The sequence below is a fragment of the Harpia harpyja genome, chromosome 11 (genome assembly GCF_026419915.1).
Source record: "Harpia harpyja isolate bHarHar1 chromosome 11, bHarHar1 primary haplotype, whole genome shotgun sequence".
In the NCBI taxonomy this organism is placed as follows: domain Eukaryota; kingdom Metazoa; phylum Chordata; class Aves; order Accipitriformes; family Accipitridae; genus Harpia; species Harpia harpyja.
Genome location: NC_068950.1, coordinates 34,015,582 through 34,033,212, shown reverse-complemented (window position 1 = coordinate 34,033,212; position 17,631 = coordinate 34,015,582). Strand labels below are relative to the sequence as shown.

At 65.0% G+C, this 17,631-nt stretch overlaps 3 protein-coding genes across 10 annotated transcripts in view; 1 reads left to right on the top strand and 2 right to left on the bottom strand.

The window, feature by feature from the left end:
- Window positions 1-236: 236 nt before the first annotated feature.
- On the bottom strand, window positions 237-7,216 carry ARTN (artemin). 3 transcript variants are annotated; one of them, XM_052800983.1, is made up of 4 exons: window positions 6,589-7,216; window positions 2,276-2,346; window positions 1,959-2,148; window positions 237-1,588 (listed from the first exon to the last, which is right to left on the bottom strand). In XM_052800983.1, exons 2-4 carry the CDS (start codon window positions 2,339-2,341, stop codon window positions 1,152-1,154), a joined length of 693 nt encoding a protein of 230 aa, XP_052656943.1. In that variant the 5' UTR covers window positions 2,342-2,346; window positions 6,589-7,216; the 3' UTR covers window positions 237-1,151. The 3 variants fall into 3 exon arrangements, with proteins under 3 accessions (XP_052656943.1, XP_052656942.1, XP_052656941.1); XM_052800982.1 differs by lacking the exon at window positions 6,589-7,216 and adding an exon at window positions 5,391-5,437; XM_052800981.1 differs by lacking the exon at window positions 6,589-7,216 and having other exon boundaries at window positions 2,276-2,482.
- LOC128147632 (basic proline-rich protein-like) lies at window positions 5,713-7,125 on the top strand (the record flags this gene model as incomplete). Its single annotated transcript, XM_052800372.1, has 1 exon — window positions 5,713-7,125. A coding segment is annotated over one exon (1,413 nt), but the record flags the coding sequence as incomplete, so codon positions are not given.
- A 6,618-nt stretch (window positions 7,217-13,834) lies between the features above and the next one.
- ST3GAL3 (ST3 beta-galactoside alpha-2,3-sialyltransferase 3) overlaps window positions 13,835-17,631 on the bottom strand; it is a 192,103-nt gene continuing 188,306 nt past the window's right edge. For all 6 annotated transcript variants that reach the window (XM_052800781.1, XM_052800782.1, XM_052800783.1 and 3 more), the window contains one exon: window positions 13,835-14,250. In XM_052800781.1, coding sequence (XP_052656741.1) covers window positions 14,161-14,250 — 90 coding nt within the window. In that variant the 3' untranslated portion in view covers window positions 13,835-14,160. The remainder of the gene's footprint in view (window positions 14,251-17,631) is intronic.

The following is a 17,631-nucleotide window of genomic DNA, read 5'->3' as shown; positions in this document are numbered from 1 at the left end:
GCAACCCGGGACCTGCCGCAGCGCCGCGCCGCACGCCGGGAACGGTAGTCCCGGCCCACGCGCGTCCCCTACCGGGCACCGGCACCGAGCGCCGCCCCTGCTCCCCACGCGTGGTGCGGGCGGTGCCGGCAGGAGACCCGCTTCCCACCCTCGCGCTGCCAGCCCACGGGTGGCAAACACGCCGGGCACCCCTCGCCCCCCCCCCCCCATCACGGGCACAGGCAGGGGGTGGACACGCAGCCCATCGCTTTATTGCTACAGGAAAAGGCGACTGTACAAAAATAGAGTTTATCCCTCAAATTTTACAAATAATAGAAAAAGGGGGCTGGGGGCACGGGGCGCTGCCCAGGGCTTCACAGCAGCGCTGGGGTTAAATTACACCCGGCCCCCGGGGGCCCAAAGTCATAAATAGGAGCTGCCGCTCGAGAACAATAAATAAATAATTTAGAGTAATAAATAGTTTAGTGCCGCAGCACCGCAGGGGCAGCGGGGGGACCCTGCCACCCCCCTGGGAGCTGGGCAGGGGGCCCGGCGGGTGTCCGTGCCCTGCCATCCTGCAGAGCACCGGGGGCTGCTGTCAGCCCGGGTGCGGGGCCCCCACCCCACGCTGGTGCGATTTGGCCCCGCTGCACCCCTGTCCTTGGGGACACCCCCTCCCTGCAGGGCAGCTCTGGCCACCGCCAGCCCAGGGTGCCCGAGGGGACAGGGAGGTTTTGCCCCCTTTCTCTCCCCCTCTGAAGCTTGGGCGACACTTGGCCCCGGCTTCCCTAAAGCAGGGGTGCGGGAGCACCAGTCCAGGCAGGGCACAGGTGAGCCAGGCGCTGCTGGTGGACACCGGGCTGGCAGACCCCTGCGAGCAGTGGGGATGCTCCATACCCCCTCCAGCTCCTCTTCCAGGGCTGAGCTGGGGTGCACCTGGGCAGGACCCCACATAGCTGTCGGCACTAGCTGCTTGGCACTGAGCAGGAGGGGGCTCAGCCACCCAACCCCCCCTGTTCACAGCTCCATCTCGCCTCCGTCCCTTGTGGCCATGTAAAACCGGGGGCACCAGCCTCTGCCAGACCCTTCCTCTGAGTGCCAGTGCCACTGCGTGTGGCAAGCTGGGGTCTGCTGGCATGCGTCAAGCTGGGGCCGAGCCGGCGGCCCCCTCCTCAGCCGATGCAGCTGCACTCGGCTGCCGAGAGCTTCTCCACCGTCTGCCACGTGTTCTGCACGTCCATGAAGGAGACGGCCTCGTAGCGGGTGGGCCGGCAGCAGGGGTGGCTGAGGACCCGCTCCTGCGGCCCCGGGGCGATGAGCTGCTGCCGCAGCAGGCTACCCAGTGTCAGGTCGTAGTTGCTGCGCGCCCGGTGGCAGGACCCGCTGCAGTACTTGAAGAGCACGATCTCGTCCGAGTTGAAGCCCAGGCCCAGGTCGCGCACCTTCACCATCAGGTTGCGGATGTGGCAGTTGCGCCCACGGGTCCCCCGTGAGGGTTTCCGCATCCCTTTCTTGCCTTTGCCGGCACCCGGCGGTGAGCGCTCGGCACGCAGCAGCAGGTCCTCCGCCAGCTCCGTGGCGCCAGGGCCACCCGTCGTCGCATTGTCCCCTGCATGCAGAGGGGACGGCACTGTCAGACCCCATCCCGCACCCGCCGCCCTCCTGGGGCCTGCCGAGCCTGCCTGTCCTCCCGCTGTGACCTGCAGACCCCTCCTGACCACCCACTACGGCACTGGCTGGGTGCCCACGGGGCAGTGGGGTGGGCGGGCACCCGGTCAAGCATCTTCTCATCCCCAGGGCTCTGCCACCATCCCTGGCATGAAGCAGGGGGCCCCATGTGTTCAGTCCCCCCCCGCCAGGCCCCGATGTGCAGAGGCAGCCCCGCACAGGCTGGGGCTCACCACAGCAGCTCCCAACCCGCCCATGCCCCACGCTCGGGGCTACCGTGCCCAGGCTGGGGGTCCTGCCCCAACACGCACCGTACAGCTGGCTCCAAGCAGCGGCGAGCGGTACCTCCACGCCATCCTCCACAGCCAGGCTGGCGGTGGCCATGCCCTGCGGCGTGGGGGCTGCGTCCAGCGTCTCGTTGCAGTGCGGTGTTCGCAGGTTGCCCGCGGCCAGCCCGGCCAGCAGCGAGAGGATGGCGAGGAGCCCCCACAGCGTCCCCTCCTGCGACAAAGCACAGCACAGCGGGGTGAGCCCTGACCAGGGTCCCAACATCAGGGACAAGGACGAGGCTCCATGAGCTGGGGACGGGGACATGTGGTCCCAGCCATCGCGGCCAGCCTGGGCTCACCTTGGGCTGCGGGTGCGTGGTGGGTCCTGCAGGTCTCAGCTCTGGTGGCCCTGCTCGCTGCTTCATGCTGGCTGCAAGTGCAGAGGTGGGGGTCAGCATCCACGCAGAGGGGATGGGGTAGACATCGAGCTGGCCGGCTGGGAGCTGGCACACCTCTCCCCTGCCCCTGCCAAGCATGCCATCCTCTCCCTCACCCCCCAGCACCCTGCAACACCTCCTGTACCCCATGCATGACCCCTCCCCCATCCCCTCCCCGCACAGCCAGGCACCCTCAGCACCCTGCGCACCCCTTCCAAGAGATTTGGCAGCTGGGGCCGGCCCAGCCTTTGCCCAGCACCTCTCCTCAGGGGGATGCAGCCACCGCTTCATGAGAGCGGCCCAGGATGCCAAGCTGCGCCGTGAGGCAGCGGCTGGGGCTGGGAGCGCTGCGGGGGGGGGACCTTTTCCCATGGCCCTTCCCTGGGAATGTTTTTCTTGCTCGCGGTGGGAGCCTGACCTTGGAAACTCCAAATCCATTAGCGCAGGGTCCTCGGGTGCAGCCACCCCCTGGCCCTGCGCTGGCTCCCCAGCCCGCTGCCTGCGCCGAGCTGGGACGTGCAGCCCCAGAGCAGCCTGGGCGAGTGGGGCTGTGAGGGGCAGGCAGGTCCCGTGGGGCCATGGTGGGGCGTGGGGCACCACGCTGGGCTTGTTGTAGTCTTTCACCCCAACACCACTGCCCAGCATCCGTTGCCCTGACACACACAGGGGAATTTGGTCCCCGCCATGCATGGTCCCAGTGGAGCTGCGAGCAGGGTCTCAGGGGAGGGATTTCCCCTGGGAGGTGCAGGGGCAACTCCCAGTCTGCAGCCATATGTTGCACCTCCTTCCCCAGCTCCCCCGGGGTGCAGGGAGGCCCCTGTGCCCCAGTGTCCCGAGCCAGGATCCCCCAGAGGTGGCTCCCAAGGGGGCTTGAACCCTCCTTGGCCCATCTGCTGCATTCCCTGTCTCTCGGGACAGGACTGTCCCCTCGGAGCTCGGTGGCAGTCTGCAGCGAGGAGTTCCCCCATCCCCTCCATGGCTTTGCCCCGGCATGTCCCAGGTGCTTCTGTAGCAAAGCTGGGATGAGACACGCTAAGGAGAGCGCTCCTGGCCAAAAAATGAGGGGACACGGCTGGGTGCCGCTGGGACAAGGAGACAAAATCAGTTCCCCCAGTCCCCCCAGCATCTCTGGGAATGGTCCCCAAGTCCCCATTGCTGCATCAGATGCCACCCTGCACTGGCCGCGCCGTGGCAAGGGGCTGCGATGGGCACTGTCAGGCCCGTGTGCCTCCTCCAGGGGCCGTGCACCAGGCAGGATGCGTCCCCGGTGCAGGCAGGGCTGGCACCGGGCCCCCCGGCCCCGCCAGCCGCCGCAGCCTGGCCAAGCACAGCCCACGCAGCACGTCGCTCCCGTGGCGGCCTGTGGCCCCGTGCCAGCCGCTGCCGCCAGGTCATGGTTTTCCCAGGCCGGCACCCTCGGAGGGGCCAGGAGAGGGTCCCCGCGCCCCGATGGGAGTGGACGGGCCCCCCCGCTCCCCGCTCCCGCGGCCGGCCGCCCCGCCGCGGCCCCTCGGCCCCAGCATCCCGGCGGAACGGGACGGGACGGGACGGGACGGGACGGGATGGGACGGGACGGGACGGGATAGGACGGGACGGGACGGGACGGAGCAGCCGGTGCAGTTCAGGCTTCTCCCGTCCGGCGGCAGCACGGCCCCAGGCTCTGCGGCGGGAGCGCTGCCGGCGGGGCGCCGGGCGAGGGCAGCCTCCCTTCGCCCCCGGGGGCTACGGACGTGCCCCGCCAGTGTCTCCGCAGACACGGAGCCCCGTCCCCGGGGGCAGCTCCCCGAGCGCGCAGGACCGCAGCCCACGCTGGCCCCGCAGCCCCGCTCGGCCTCTGCTTTTCCCCAGCGTGGGCAAGGCTGAGTCGAGCTCCTGGGCACCCCACGGGGGTGCCAGACCTGCACTCCCAACGGCAGACCCCCGGCTCCCGCATGGGGGGGGATGTGGCTGGGGTCTGCCCCTGCCACGGCTGCAAGAGCCCAGCTGGGCCATTAAGAGGCACAGGAGCCCTCTCCAGGGTCAGGATCAGGCCCATCCATGGGAACCGCCCCCCGCCACATGTGTCCCCTGCCCGGGGGCTGAGCAGCAGCGTGCTGGGGTAATCCCTGTGCGGGTCACCCCACACCCACTCGCGCAGAGCCCCGGCGAGTCCCGCTGCGCACAGGGCGCTGGGGGAGGCGGGAGCCACTCGCGAAGCGCATCCACGCGGGGCCAGCGGGTGCCCCAGCCCCGGGGTGAGGGTCTCGGCTCATGGAGTGGCCGCTTTTGGAAGGCGGCTCTGCTGGGGCCTCGCTCGCCGCCGCTCGCCGTGCCGGCCCTGCAGCCGCCGGTCCTGCCCGGCAGCGCGGGGGGATGCCCAGAGAACCCCACGGGCACCTGCGGGCACCGGCGGAGCCGGCGGAGGCCCGGCATCCCACCGCGCTGTCCCTGGCAGAAGGAGTGACGGGGGGGGGGGGATGTCAGAAATCAACCCCACGTGTGACGCGGAGCTGGCACTCGCCCCGCAAAGCCGGGGGAGGCCGGAGTCGGACACGTGGGGCACAGGGGAGAGACCAAACTCGGCCCCAGCCCGGGGAAAGCAGAGCCGGGGGACACCGGGCGGTGCCGGCCCGAGCACCCCCACGCCGGGGCTCTCCCCCGCCCACCGCCCGGGCAGCCGGGACACAGACCTGCCCGACGCGCCGAAAGGGCCGGGGCGGGAGCCCGGGGAAGAGGCGGGTGAGACCGTCCCCGTGCCCCCCGGGCACCCGCGGCGGGGTCCCGCCTCTCCCCGCCCGCGCAGGGAACCCCCTCCCCGCCGCAGCCCCGAGCTCTTCCCGCCGCCGAGTCGGGCTCGGCACCCCGGGAGCCGCCCGGCGGGGACCTGCCGGGGGGCGGCCCGAGCCCCCTCGGCGCCCCGCGGGTATTGCCGGGGGACGGGCGGCGAAGCGCCCCCCCCCACCCCCCCCCGCAGCCCCGGTACGAGCCGCCGCCGAGGCCCGGAGCCGCCGGCAGGCTGGGGCGGACGCTGCCGCCCGCCGCCCCGGCCCGCACTCACCGTGCCCGCGGCGGGGACCATCCCCCGGGCCGCCGCCTCCCCGCATCGCCTCCGCTCCCCGCCGCCCCCCGCCGCCCGCCGCCGCCGCGCCGGGGCGGGGCGCGGGCGGGGGCCGGCGCTGCCCCGCCGGCACCGGCACCGGCTCCCGCCGCTGCTCCCGGTGCCGCTCCCGCTGCGCCTCGGGGTGCGTGTCCCGGTCGCGGTGGGCCTCGGGGTGCGGTGCCGGTGGCGGCGGGCGGGCGCGCAGTGCGGGGCAGCGGCGGCTCCATCCCGCTCCCGCCGCCGCCGCCGGCGGTGTCAAATTCCAGCCGTCGTCACCTGACCGGTGGGGCGGGCACCGGCACCGGCACCGGCACCGGGACCCCGATCCGCGCCGGCACCAGGATCCCGACCGGCGCCCCGACCCGCACCGCGGCGGCACCGGGACTCTGATCCGCACGGGCGCCGGGACCGCCCCGGGACCGCGGCGGCACCGGGATCCCGCCAGCAGCAGGAGCCGCGGCCCGACCCGCATCAGCGCCGGCTCCGCGCCGGGGCGCGCACCGCCGCCGAGCTCCCGCGGAGACTCGCACCCCGCCGGCAGCGGCACCGGCTCCCCCGGCGGCACCCGACCCCCGCCACCACCACCCGCCCGCCGGCCGACCCCCGGGCCTGCGGACACCTCTCGGCACCGCCGGGCAGGCGGACGGACCCGCAGCCCGGACGGACGGACAGACGGACGGACGTCCCCCGAGCGGGGCTCCCTGCCTCGACGGCCCGGTCACAGCGCCGGCAGGACGGACCCACGGACACCCCCGGGGACGAGTTCAGCCCTCCCCGGAGCGCCCCGGGAGCAGAGCCCCGCGGGGACCCCACGCCCGGCGTCGGGCGGGCAGAGCCCCCCGGGGGTCCCGTCGCACAGAGCGGGCCGCCCGGGCCCGTGGGGACCCCGGCGGGGATGGGTTTGGGGCGGCGGAGGGGGGGCAGAGCGGGGGCCATGCGGGCAGCGCCTGGGCCGCGGCGGGGCCGGCCGGCGTCCCACGCACCGCGGGCCACCGCGGGCCACCGGTGCGCCTGGCGTTCACGTCCGGCCTCGCCGGAGGAGGAGTCCGGCCTCCCCGCCCTGCCTCCCAGCCCGCCCGCGCCCCGCGGCCACGGCCCACGGGCGCCCCGCGGCCGGGTCCACCCCGGCGGGGCCGCCCGCCGCCGGGCTCCTTACCTCCGCCGTCTCCCTGCCTCCCTCCGCCGGGGCCGTCGCAGGCCCCGGGGACATGGGGGCCGGCTGGCGAGCCGAGCCGAGCCCGTGCGAGTCCTTACGTCACCGCCCAGGGCCCTCCACGTCCATCCCGGGGCTCTCAAGTGCTCCTTGCAAACGTGCCAAATCCCGGGGCCGCCTCCGCTCGGCCCCGCTTCACACGTGCTCCCCTGGCCGGAGCCGGCCGCCGGGGCGCAGCCCGGGCCGGGCGAGCCCCCCCGGGGCCAGCCCTCATGGCCCGCCGGCCCCCCGGGCCCTGCCCGCGGCGGGGTCCGGAGGTGTTCGGGCGGGCGGCGCGCCCCGGGATGCCGCCTGCCGTGTCATCTGCCCCGGCAGCGCTCAACCGCCTCGGCGCAACCTCCCCGGGCTTATATAACTCCCCGGCTGGAGCCGGGCCAGCGGCTCGATCGCCGGCTGCGCCGTGGCTGCACGCCGGCCCCGGGTCGCCCGTGGGCTCTGCCCCGGCACCCGGGTCCGTCCCCAAACTCCGCGTGGCGTTAACTGCTTCCCCGCCGCACGGCAGGCCGGACCCCACGGTCCTGCGGCGGGGAGGGCCGGCCGGCGCGTGCGAGCCGCCGGCGGAGCCGGCCGCCTCGTCTTGTCTCATCTCGTCGGATTATCCGGCGCGGGGATGACAACTCCCGCGTCCCTCCTGCGGCATCACCTGCCAGGGAATGTGCTGACACAGGCGGCACCGGCTAAGCCGTCCTCGCCACCGCTGGCGGGGACGGTGGAGGTGGCACGCGGCCCGGAGCTGCTTCCCCAGCTCTGGCGTGGCACCGCGTGGTCCCCCCCCGCTCCCAGCACTCCCAGTGCAGGCGGCTTGGCCAGGCCTGCGGCCGTGGGTGGCTTCACACCTACTAGTGGGACCACGTGGGAGGGTGGGCTGTGCCGTGGGGTGCCATGGGGCCGCGCTGCCCCACGGCCGTGGCCTGAGGCTGCTCCCATCCGTGATGGAGCTGGCAGAGGTGATGCCCCGGGTGCCTTGGCCCAGCAGAGGTTTGGAGGCCCAGGAGCACCCCTGGCGCGGGGAATCAGCGGGGCAGGGGACGGGGGACAGGAACAGCATCCTCTGTTTTGCCAGGGTGCAGGCTAACAGGGCTGCCTGCTTGGAAAGTTTCCGTGCAAGTGGCATGTCCTGCTCCAGGTTGCCTGGCTGTTGCCAGGGGCTGGGACTGGCCACAGGCCTCCTCACGCAGGGGGAGCTGCCCGGGAGGGGCTGCCGACGGAGCAGGAGGGGAGGGCTGCCTCCCCCATGGACAGCCCTCGGAGCTTGGCGGCAGCCCCAAGTGCTGGCTCACCCCAGGGGTTACCCCATTCCCTCCCACCTTCCCCGTGGGCTGGGCTGGTCCTCGTGTCCCCAGGGCGCAGACGGGAGCTGCTGTGGGTGTGCTGGTGGTGGGCAGGGGGCTGTGTGGGGCATGGCACAGGGGGATATCCAGGGGACCCCATACGGGTGGGCCCACGGTGTCCCCGGTCCTGTGAATGGGGTGGCTGTGCAAAGCCGTGCAAAGCCTGGTGTCTGCCCTCTTCCAGGTGTGCTCCCTTCGTGGCCGCTGCCCCAGACACCTGGGGGCCATGGCTCCCCCCTCTGCCCCTGCCCCTGGGAGATGTGACCCCGCTGCTGCTGTCAGCCCTGCTGATGTCCTGCCAGCGGCACCTCCTCCCTGTCTACCCGAGATCACAGTGGCAGGAGGTGGCACAGCCCAGTGCTGTGCCTGAATCCGGGCACTGGTCTCTCCCCTTGGGCTCCCACAAGTATCGGCTCTGCCCTGGGGAGTGCTGAGCATGGGCCGGGCCCCACAGGGTGCTGGGGTGCAGGGCAGGGTCCCCAGCCCCACGGGTCTCCAGACAGATGGGTGACCTGCTCCCTGGCTGCCGCTGGCAGCAGCTGGCTTGGTGCCTCCCAAGGCACCACCTGCATCAGCCTGTGCTCCTGCACCCCCAGGGCTGGGATGTCCCCGTGTCCCTTGTCTGGTCTGGAATGAGCCTTGCGGGGCCAGGGCCCTCTGTGACATCTGTCCCTGAAGGTGCCACCCTTGCATGAGTGGGGGATGGAGGTGATGTGGTCCACTCAGATGGTAGGACTGAGCACGCCGTGGCTGCTGCTACGCTTGTGTGAGGCTGTGGCTCGGTGACAAAACAGACGTGGGAGACAGCTGTGATGCAGACGGACCAACCGGTTGCACCGTCCCCATCTCGGCAGTGACACGGCTCCTTTGGGGACACCTGCTCCAGAACAAGCGTCCTTGTCTCTGCTGACCTGAACGTCCCACGGGCCGTCCCCATGTGCCCCAGTCCCAGGCTGTGCACTCTCCCCCTCCAGAGCCCTCCCAAGGCCAGGATGGGGCATGGGCCACCCCTGGGGCTGGCCCAGCCCGATGGCAGCGGTGTGAGCCTGCTCTTTAACGGCTGGGAAGAGAGGAGGGCAGGAAGGAGGGTTTGAGCAGCTCCAGCATTTCCTCTCTGGGAGGGATCTGGAACTTGCAGCCACACACCGGGGAGGGCTGGGCGGTTGCCTCTGCAGCGTCCCATCGGTGCTGGCAGGAAGCCACCCCTTGCGTTTAGGAGCTGGCGGGTCTGGCAGACCAGTCACCCACCTGGAAGAAGCCACCCCATTCCCCCGGGTGATGGGACTGTCCCCGACTCGTCCTTTGGCTCCGGAAGCCCTGCGGCATCGCCGGGGTTTGCCATAGGACTTACGCTCCTCCTGCTGGGACCTGGCAGGTGTCGGAGCCAGTCACAGTCTCAGCCCCCGGCTTCCTAAAACGCTTCCTTCCTGGACGCTGCGTCGAGAAGGTCACTTGGCCGGACGCCTGCCTTTGTTGGGGCCGCACCCAGCCCAATTGCTGCCGTGACCCTCGGCGGAAAGCCACCCCGCTGGCAAGGAGTCCCTGAGAGAGCGGGCAGAGTCGCAGGCAGCCCATCCCGGGCAGGACAAGCCCCCACCCCTCTGCCCTCTGACATGACATTCACCCAACCCGCGAGCCCCTCTCCCACCCCTCAGGTCACCTGCAAGGAGGAGCACAGCCCTCTCCTGTCCCCAGCACCAGGCCAGTGGCATCGGCCAGCTGCAGCTCCCAGCAGCTGCCTCTGGGTTACTGTGCCGGAGGAATCAGCAGTGAAACCAGGCTGGGGACAGCCTGAGCAGGGGAATCCCTCTGCCTCCCCTAAGAAAGGCCAAAGGCAGCAGAAGAAAGAGGCCAGCCAAGCTTGTTTGATAGCTTTATTGCTTCTGTGATATGACTGAATTGATGTGACATAAGCTGGCTTGGAGGAGCCTGCAAGACTCTTGCCCTCCCTGCCTACAGGGGAAATTAAAAAAAATTGGAGAAACTAAAACTAATTTTAAAAACTCATTGAGTTCTTGCATCTCAGCTTGGTACAGTACCGGCGAGCGCACTGGCCTTTGGGAGCGAGTCCCTGTGCAGGCTGTGCAAGGAGCCAGTGCGCGGAGGGGCTGGGTAGTGGCCGGGTCACCCGCACCGAAGGACGCATCTCGTAATACTGCATATGATACACGCTTGGACTGATGGCACGTGCTGTGCTGGTGCCGGTGGAGCTCACCGTGGCGGCCAGGCAGTCTGGAAGCCCTTGCCCATCCCTGCTGCTGCCTGTACCCAGCCTGCCTGCCCCTGTTTGCTACAGACAGACGGATAGCCCTGTCCTGACGCCTTCCCCCTCGCCCAGAGTGGGGAGGGTACCCCACACTGGGGTTTACCACACTGAGGGGTAAAGCAGCACGGCAGGGCCTCCCTGCTGCTCCCTCCCAGGAAAGGCAGATGCTGGAAGCCCAGAGATGCTGGGCTGAGGGATGCTGGGCCACAGAGGATCCCACGGCTGGCTCACGCTCCCTGGCCATGGTGCCTCCGTTTGGCACGTGTGAGCTTGAGGCCACAGCACGGCCAGCCCTAACAGGGTGCGCTGGTGCAGGGAGCCTGACGCCAGGGTGGTGGGCCCTGGGGAGGGCTGTACACCACAAATGCATGAGCAGCCTGTGCTCATGGTGTGGTCAGCGCAGCAGCAGCTCTCTGGCAGCTGCTCTCCCCCGGAGCAGCATGTGCTGGCTGGCCTGCAGCTCCCCAGACCTGCTCTCTGCACCAGCTGGAGCAAAACCCCGCTGCGGTAGCTGGCTCCCCGACCTCCCTGCACTCCCCCGGCCTCTCTCTAAGCGGGTTCCCTGCCACCCGAGTGGCCTTTCTGCACCGCAGCGCGTCAGAGGCGCCAGGCAACCCCGCTCTATATTTAGGCTGTGGAGAATTCCCCTGGGCTCTCCCTTCTGAGCTGAAAAGGTGAGTCACTGCGAGGGAGAGGCCAAGACTCACATCCGTCCCACTGACCCTGCTCTGACCTGCGCGCACCGCTCTGAGCTGGCAGGACTGCAGCGTTTTGGAGGGCGGGAGGTGGCTGCAGGTGCACACTGGGAGGCAGCCAAAGGAACGGCATCCAGGAACGAAACCCTGCGCTGCGCGCTGCTCCCGGGGCTGGGGTGCACATCCCCATTGCCCAGCCATAGGGCTGCTCCGTGGGTGTGCTTGCTCCACTGCCGTCAAATGGGACAGTGAGTTAGAGGGGAGCCTTTGGCCCCCAAATAACCCCCCATCCTCTCTTTCCTTCTACTTGCAGGTGGTCCTGACCCACCACAGTCACCCTGGGCCATGTGCTCATCTATTCAGCCTGGGCACTTTTGCCTGGAGACCCCCGCCAAGGTGGAGGGAAGGGCTTGGAGTTACCTCCCTGGACTGCAGGGACAGCTTCCCATCAGGACCTGTCCCTGGCCGTGGTGGGGAGCTGGGACACGAGGGAAAGCAGAGCAGCGGCCATGCTCTCTCCTTGGACCTGGAGCCAGTGAACTGGAAGATAAAGGTGCCCTGTAGCTTTGTAGTGTTCAAGAAAGCAGACTAAATCAAATTAATGCCATCACAAGCCTCTGTTGCGGTGCTTCACCCGGGGGGTGGAGAGGAGCCCAGCACGGACACCGAAGGCTCTTCACCCCCCTCCTCCTCCTCCTGGCTTCAGCCACCCGCGCTCTGGCATCTCAGCTCACTGTAGTGTATGGATGCAGCTCATCACCCCATCACTGTCCCAGGGCTCCCACAGCAGCTGGTTAAAAACCCAGTTCAAGCACCAAGGTGGAGGGCAGATGCCTACCCTTCCCCAGCCACAATCTTGGCCAGGTCCAGCCCAGGCACCCCCACTGCCATCGTGGCAGGGACTCTACGGACGACGGTCCCAGGTCCACGCTGACACACAGGAACTGCAAAGGGAGTGCCGCCTGGCAAGAGCCATGGAAATCCAGTCCCTTGGGCTCCTTGAGCAGGAAAAACAAATTGGGGGAGAATATTCAAAGGAGTATCTGCCACAGCATATGCTCAAAAACCTGCTGGAAACCTCAGCTCTCCAAGCTGGAAACTTCACAGAGCACCCTGGGGGGAGGCATGTACCGGGGGTAGCCGGGACCACCTGGCTGGGAGGCCAGAGGGACAGCAGAAGGGACATGGGAAGGAGGAAAGGGAGAGCCTCCCAGCATCTGTCTTCTGCAGCCTGGAAGTGGCAGGCAAGCAGCAGCCATGACCAGAAGCTGGACAGGACTTGCCCCTGAGCAAGCTCCTTGGCTATGGGCACACCACACAGGAGAGGCTCCTGAGGGTCACATCCCATGCTGGTCTGTGGGCAGCACCCAGCACCATGTCCTGAGAGCTGCCTCTGCCTGCTGTCTGGTCTCAAACCATTCCATACAGTTTGCTCCTCTGCCTCACACCTGAGTCACTGCCTGCCCCTCCTGCACGTCCCCTCTGGGGTCTCAGCACCAGAGCCACAGCCCCCTGCAAGTCAGCGGGAGCAGAGGCGGCCCAGGGGAACCATGCGAGCCCTGCTCTGAGCATCCCTTGTCCATGTTAGGGCCGTGTTCGGGCCATGTTCTCCCTTGAGGTCAGAGCAAGGCAGACTGCAATCCTTGGGCTACGTCAGATGCAGTGCCAGGACCATGAGCCCAGCAAGCATCTCTCCGGGATCCCCCTCCGCTGACCCCAGCACTGGCTGGCTGCATGCCGGTGCCTCAACACACAGGGACTTGGCTCAGGACAGTGCCCATGGGTGCAGTCCAGCATGCTCCATGCTAGGAGAGTGTGGGAGCCGATTTCCATCTGTAACCATTCCCCTGGCAATCCCCCTTCTGCCCACGCTCTCCAGGTGGATGAGACCACCCTGCTGTCCTCACACTCAGCTACGTTGCTCAGTTTATTCCAGCTCCTCTGAAATACGTATACAAATCAAATGTGCAAATACTGCATCTCGGGACCAAGACGGCAAAGGAAGGGACGCACTCCTGAGAGCAGGAGGAGCAGCAGTGCTAGAGCAGCACAGGAGGAGCTTGGAAATGAAGTGAGCAGGGGCCGAGCAGAGAGTGAGGGTTCCCAGCAGGCACCCATCTTTGCCAGCAGGCTCCATCATCACTGAGGTCACACATCGCTTAAATAGGGAACATGATCGAGTCTTGAACATAAACATCTTCGGCGGCCTGCTCTCAAACTGTAAAGCTTCAGATCTCCGCGCAAGATCTGACCTCCTTCCAAAGAATAAATTACACATCTCCCACACAAAAATAAAGCGAGATGCTGTCCAGAAACGGTGACACCAATCTGCATGGACTCCACGGGGGCCCTGCACAGCAGGCACAAACCGAGAGGCCTGAAAGCCTTGAGCACAATGAGGCAGGCTCCTCAGTGCCATGACAGGCAGGAAGGTGGGGAGGGTCTGCTGCAGGCAGAGAAAGCCATTCACTCCCTGCTCCACCTTGGGGTCAGGGCAGAGGCAGAGCAGGGCAAATGGCTATGGAAAAGGCAGCCAAGTAAGTGGCTGCTGCTGCCGCCTCTACGCCGGAAGCAAGGAAAAGTGCAGAAAAACAAACCCATGCTCATCTCCATCCAGAAGCTCCAAGTGGAGAATGAGGGAAAGCCATTATTCTCCCTTCAAATTATAGCAGCACCAACGACACCGAAGTTTTGGACGGATTTGTTTTCCTGGGGAAAGGTCTGAGGCTGGTGACAACGCAGATGGAGCATGGAGAGGCCGGGCTTTTCGCAGGGCTGTGCACAAGCAGACTTTGCCTTGCACTTGGTATTTCTAGTATGATTCCAGCAGAGTTTCTTTTAAAAAATAATACTTTGTACATTCAGGCATTGCTGCCTCGGGGCAGCATCACCTCCCATTTGGCACAAATCGTTTTATTCACAAACCTTTCTTCTCTCTCCTGAGTCTTTCCTGTTTAAGTCAGGACACAGAAGATCCGTCTGCAATGCAGAGTTCGAGAACTGCCCACTCAGCCCCTTGCCCACCTCCTGTCAGCTCTAGGCCTGGAGGCAGCAGATGCAACCCTCGTGCAAACTGGCAACGCGAGAGGGTCTTCCCAGAGCACCTGGGCATCTCTGTGTGTCTTCAGTGAGGTGGGATTCTTGCGGGGGGCTGCCAGTGCCTGCTCCCAGAGCTGCAGCGTGCGTCTTCGTCTCCTCCCTTGGAGGCAGTGGCTGCAGCCACTCAAATCCCACTAGTTAGGTCAGTGATGACTCGGGCTTTCACCAGCTTCCGCAGGAACTCCTTCTCCCGCTGGATGTTGTGCGTCCAGGACTGGAAGGAAATGGGAGAGACAGGAGGTCAGCAGCTATCTAGCCAAGCATGCTCCCGTCCCCCACGTTGCGGGAGACTCCAGCTGGGGCAGGGCAGTGACTTCTGCCAAGGAGACAGACCCTGCTGCAGACCAGAAGAGCCCTTGCAGACCAAGGGCCTTCTCTTATCTAAAGCCGATGCAGCCAGCAGGGTCAGACCCGTGTACCTGAGGTAGGAGGGCTTGCTGTGGGCTGCGTGAAGTTTTTTTGGCACGGTGAGATCGGGGCAACCCAGGTACGTTGGGCAGATGTAGCTGGTTACAGTGCCCTCCCAAGCCACCGCACACGAGTCCAAGAGCGCAGAATTAATGGTGATGTATGGTGGGGAACAGAGCTGGCAGAGAACACGGTGGCAGGACATGTTTGTACACAGCTTCCTGCCAAGGGAGGTCTCTGGGGAATGCATGGGGGTGCATGCAGCTGAAAAGCCCCAAGACCAGCCCCATCAAGGCCGGCTCTTGCCTTCTGCTAGCCCTATCAAGAGGAAATCACATGCTAAAGGTTACACTAACACAATGCGAAGGATGAAATGGTCACATCTCCCAGCCAAGGATTTCAGGGCAGTAAGTGATTGCTATAGCTGGTATCAGCCCACCCAGATGTGTTCCCTGCAACAGGCTTTAGCTGTGATCACAGCATCTGCCATCACCCCCCTGCACTTAATGCGAGCATGCATTAATGAAAGTAGTAAGTGGTTTGTCTCCCTGGGGAGACCAAGGCACAGCAGGGAAAAGCAACTTTCCCCAAAATCTCCCAACAGGACAAGAATCCCAGTAAATGAATCCAGTTCTCCAGCACAGTGCTCTGGCCAGCAGGTAACCTGAGCTCTAAATAAGATCTGGACCATGATAAAATCAGTCTACAGGAGCCTCCCTGAAATGGCCTCAAACGAACAAAGCGCCAGCCCAACAAGCCCTCTGAGGGCACTCTGTCATAGGTATCTAAACACAGCTTACCCACTGCAAAACCGTGGGCACCTGCCTGCAAAGCACTGGTTGTATCCATCACACACAATGTGCATGTGGCTCTCCCGTCATCTGTTGCTTGTCCTGTCCTGTCCTGTCCAGGATGAGCAGCTCTCAGCCACGACTGCTGTGTGGCACTGACAGCCCTGGTCATGGTGTGCAGCCTGCTGCCAAGAGGTCCAAGGGACTGGAGGTCCCTTGCTAGATCTCCAGCACATTTGGAAATACCTCTCTTGCTGCTACTATGCGTTTACAAGCCACTTCCATCCCCTCAGTGCACAGGAATGATGACAGTTAAAGCTGCCAAGGAAAGTTCAGGCAGGTCTTATCTTGTAACCCGTGTTCAAAAGAAGTCTTTGAGTTCCTCTGCTTCCACTGACACTGTTACCTGAATGCTGCAAAGGGTGCACCAGCACTGCGAACAACAGGGCCACATGTGGTAAACTGTGCTGGTGCTCTTTGGGACTCTGAAAATGCAGAAGACCCCATCTCTAAACCGAAAAGACACCGCGCAGAAACAACTCAGTGCTTGGCTTCTGCTAGCATAAAAGCAGAAACTGAAAACTGGCACTGGGAAGAAAGCTGGCTCATAAAAGGAAAAAAGCAGGAATTTCAGAAAGCAGCTGTGGAAGCGATGGTGGTGCAGAGCAGAGGGAGCTGGGAGAACAGGGCTGTGTGTGCCTGTCACTTGGAGCCAGAAAGCCAGGATCCCCCAATGTGCTGGAAACAGTCCCACATGTGGCATGTCAGCTGGGGGTCCCGGGCTTGGCCCCCACCACGCAGCAGTGCCTCTTCTGACAACACAGCCCCTTGCTAGGAACGCACGGCACCAGCAGAGGCAGCCAAGTGTGCGCGTGTGCTCCTGCCAACAGGCAGTGAGCAGCTGTCTGCTGGCAGAGGCCACGCTGGGAACACCAGGTCTCAATGCATTTACTTACATCTGGCTGGGCTTGTTGTTCAAAGCCTATCTGGAGCACCAGGGAGCCTGATGTGCCTGATACGTCATAGCACAATCTGATCCCTCCTTCACGTCTTTCAGCCTCATCAAACAGTATGAGAAGCCAACCGGTTTCACCCAGGGCAACCTGCTTGCGTCCCTTGGTAACTGGGGAAGCAGCCACTTCCAGGCAAACTCAAACCACCTAGAACGTCACCTCAGGCCACATTCAAGTGCCTCATCTGACGGCAAGAGGAAATCTGCTTTGTAAAAGGTGCAAGTGGAGCAGGAATTTAAAGTACAGGAGGTGGATAATAAAACTTTGGGTGATACAATTGCAATCTCTCACATTACGGCTAGGTCTGGCTCCAGCACTGACTGCAGGGCTGCTGGCAAGACCTATAAACCTCTGGCTGTTCTGTATCCAGGCTGCTCTATACCCTGGGCACTGCAACAAACTCCTTTCTCCAAGCAGAAAGTCACATGTGAAGGAATGCAGCCTCCCACTTGATCCATGAATCTTAGTGGTGTCCAGGGCAGTACTCTCAAATGTTTTGTGGCTGAATGTAAGACCACAGAGGAAAAGGATTCCCTGGTGAGGATGGGCTTTCATCCCTCCCAAAGAGCACTAGCAGGGTGCTCGGTGTGGTGCTGCTCCCCCCACGCCCGACAGCAACGCAGGCAGGGGGGATGAGGCATGTCTTCAACACCAGCTCCAGTTACTGATTACAGGAGAGGGACTCACCCCACTGACAGGCAGAGCTAATCAGGCGAAGGAAGCTGCATTCCAGCACCAGCGGCAGCAGTGGGGAGAAGAGCCGGAGCAGAATTCTCAAAAATGCCAGAGAGAGGCAGGCACCTCACTCCCATTGCCCCAACAGGGGAAAGGCAACAAAATACACCCTAAACTCCAGCAGGTTTTAGGGTGTATACACCCTAAATAGCACCCTGGATAGCACAGCCTGGGTAGTACACACTGCCAGCAGGACTTGGCAGGCGAGAGGGCTCTGTGAGCTGGCTACAGGGTCTTGTGAAAAGCCAGGTCTTGGCAGGCTCAGGTTTGCTTTGGGGCCAGGACCACATTATGGCTGTTGTAAGGGGAAGTTCTCTTTCGCCACCCCTCACTGGGTATGCCGAGGTGCTCTGTGTAACCAAGCTTGCAGGCAAGTTGTCCTGGAAATCTTTCAGCTGATGCAGTGTCCTGAGCTGCATCAGGATGATAAGAAAGAGGCAACGGTCTGGCCACCTGCATCCCCACAGACAGGGTTGTGCTGTCAGAGTGCTCATTTTGACATTTTAAGCAGAGGATTGTGGGCAGGACCTGTGCCTGGAGGATGATTACATGAAGCAGCTGCAATGCTGGTGGTTTATTCCTGCTACTCCTGCAAAGAAGCCTTTTCCTGCCCGCGGATGCTGGATGCACTTTGGCTGCGCTGGCAAG

Bases quoted from the DNA above. Each gene is read 5' to 3' on its own strand.
- ARTN (XM_052800981.1), bottom strand. From the start codon at position 2,452: ATGCTTGGCAGGGGCAGGGGAGAGGTGTGCCAGCTCCCAGCCGGCCAG. The intron at 2,149-2,275 runs GTGAGCCCAGGC...GCTTTGTCGCAG, and splicing joins CCACGCACCCGCAGCCCAAG to GAGGGGACGCTGTGGGGGCT. The intron at 1,589-1,958 runs GTGCGTGTTGGG...CTCTGCATGCAG, and splicing joins TGCTTGGAGCCAGCTGTACG to GGGACAATGCGACGACGGGT.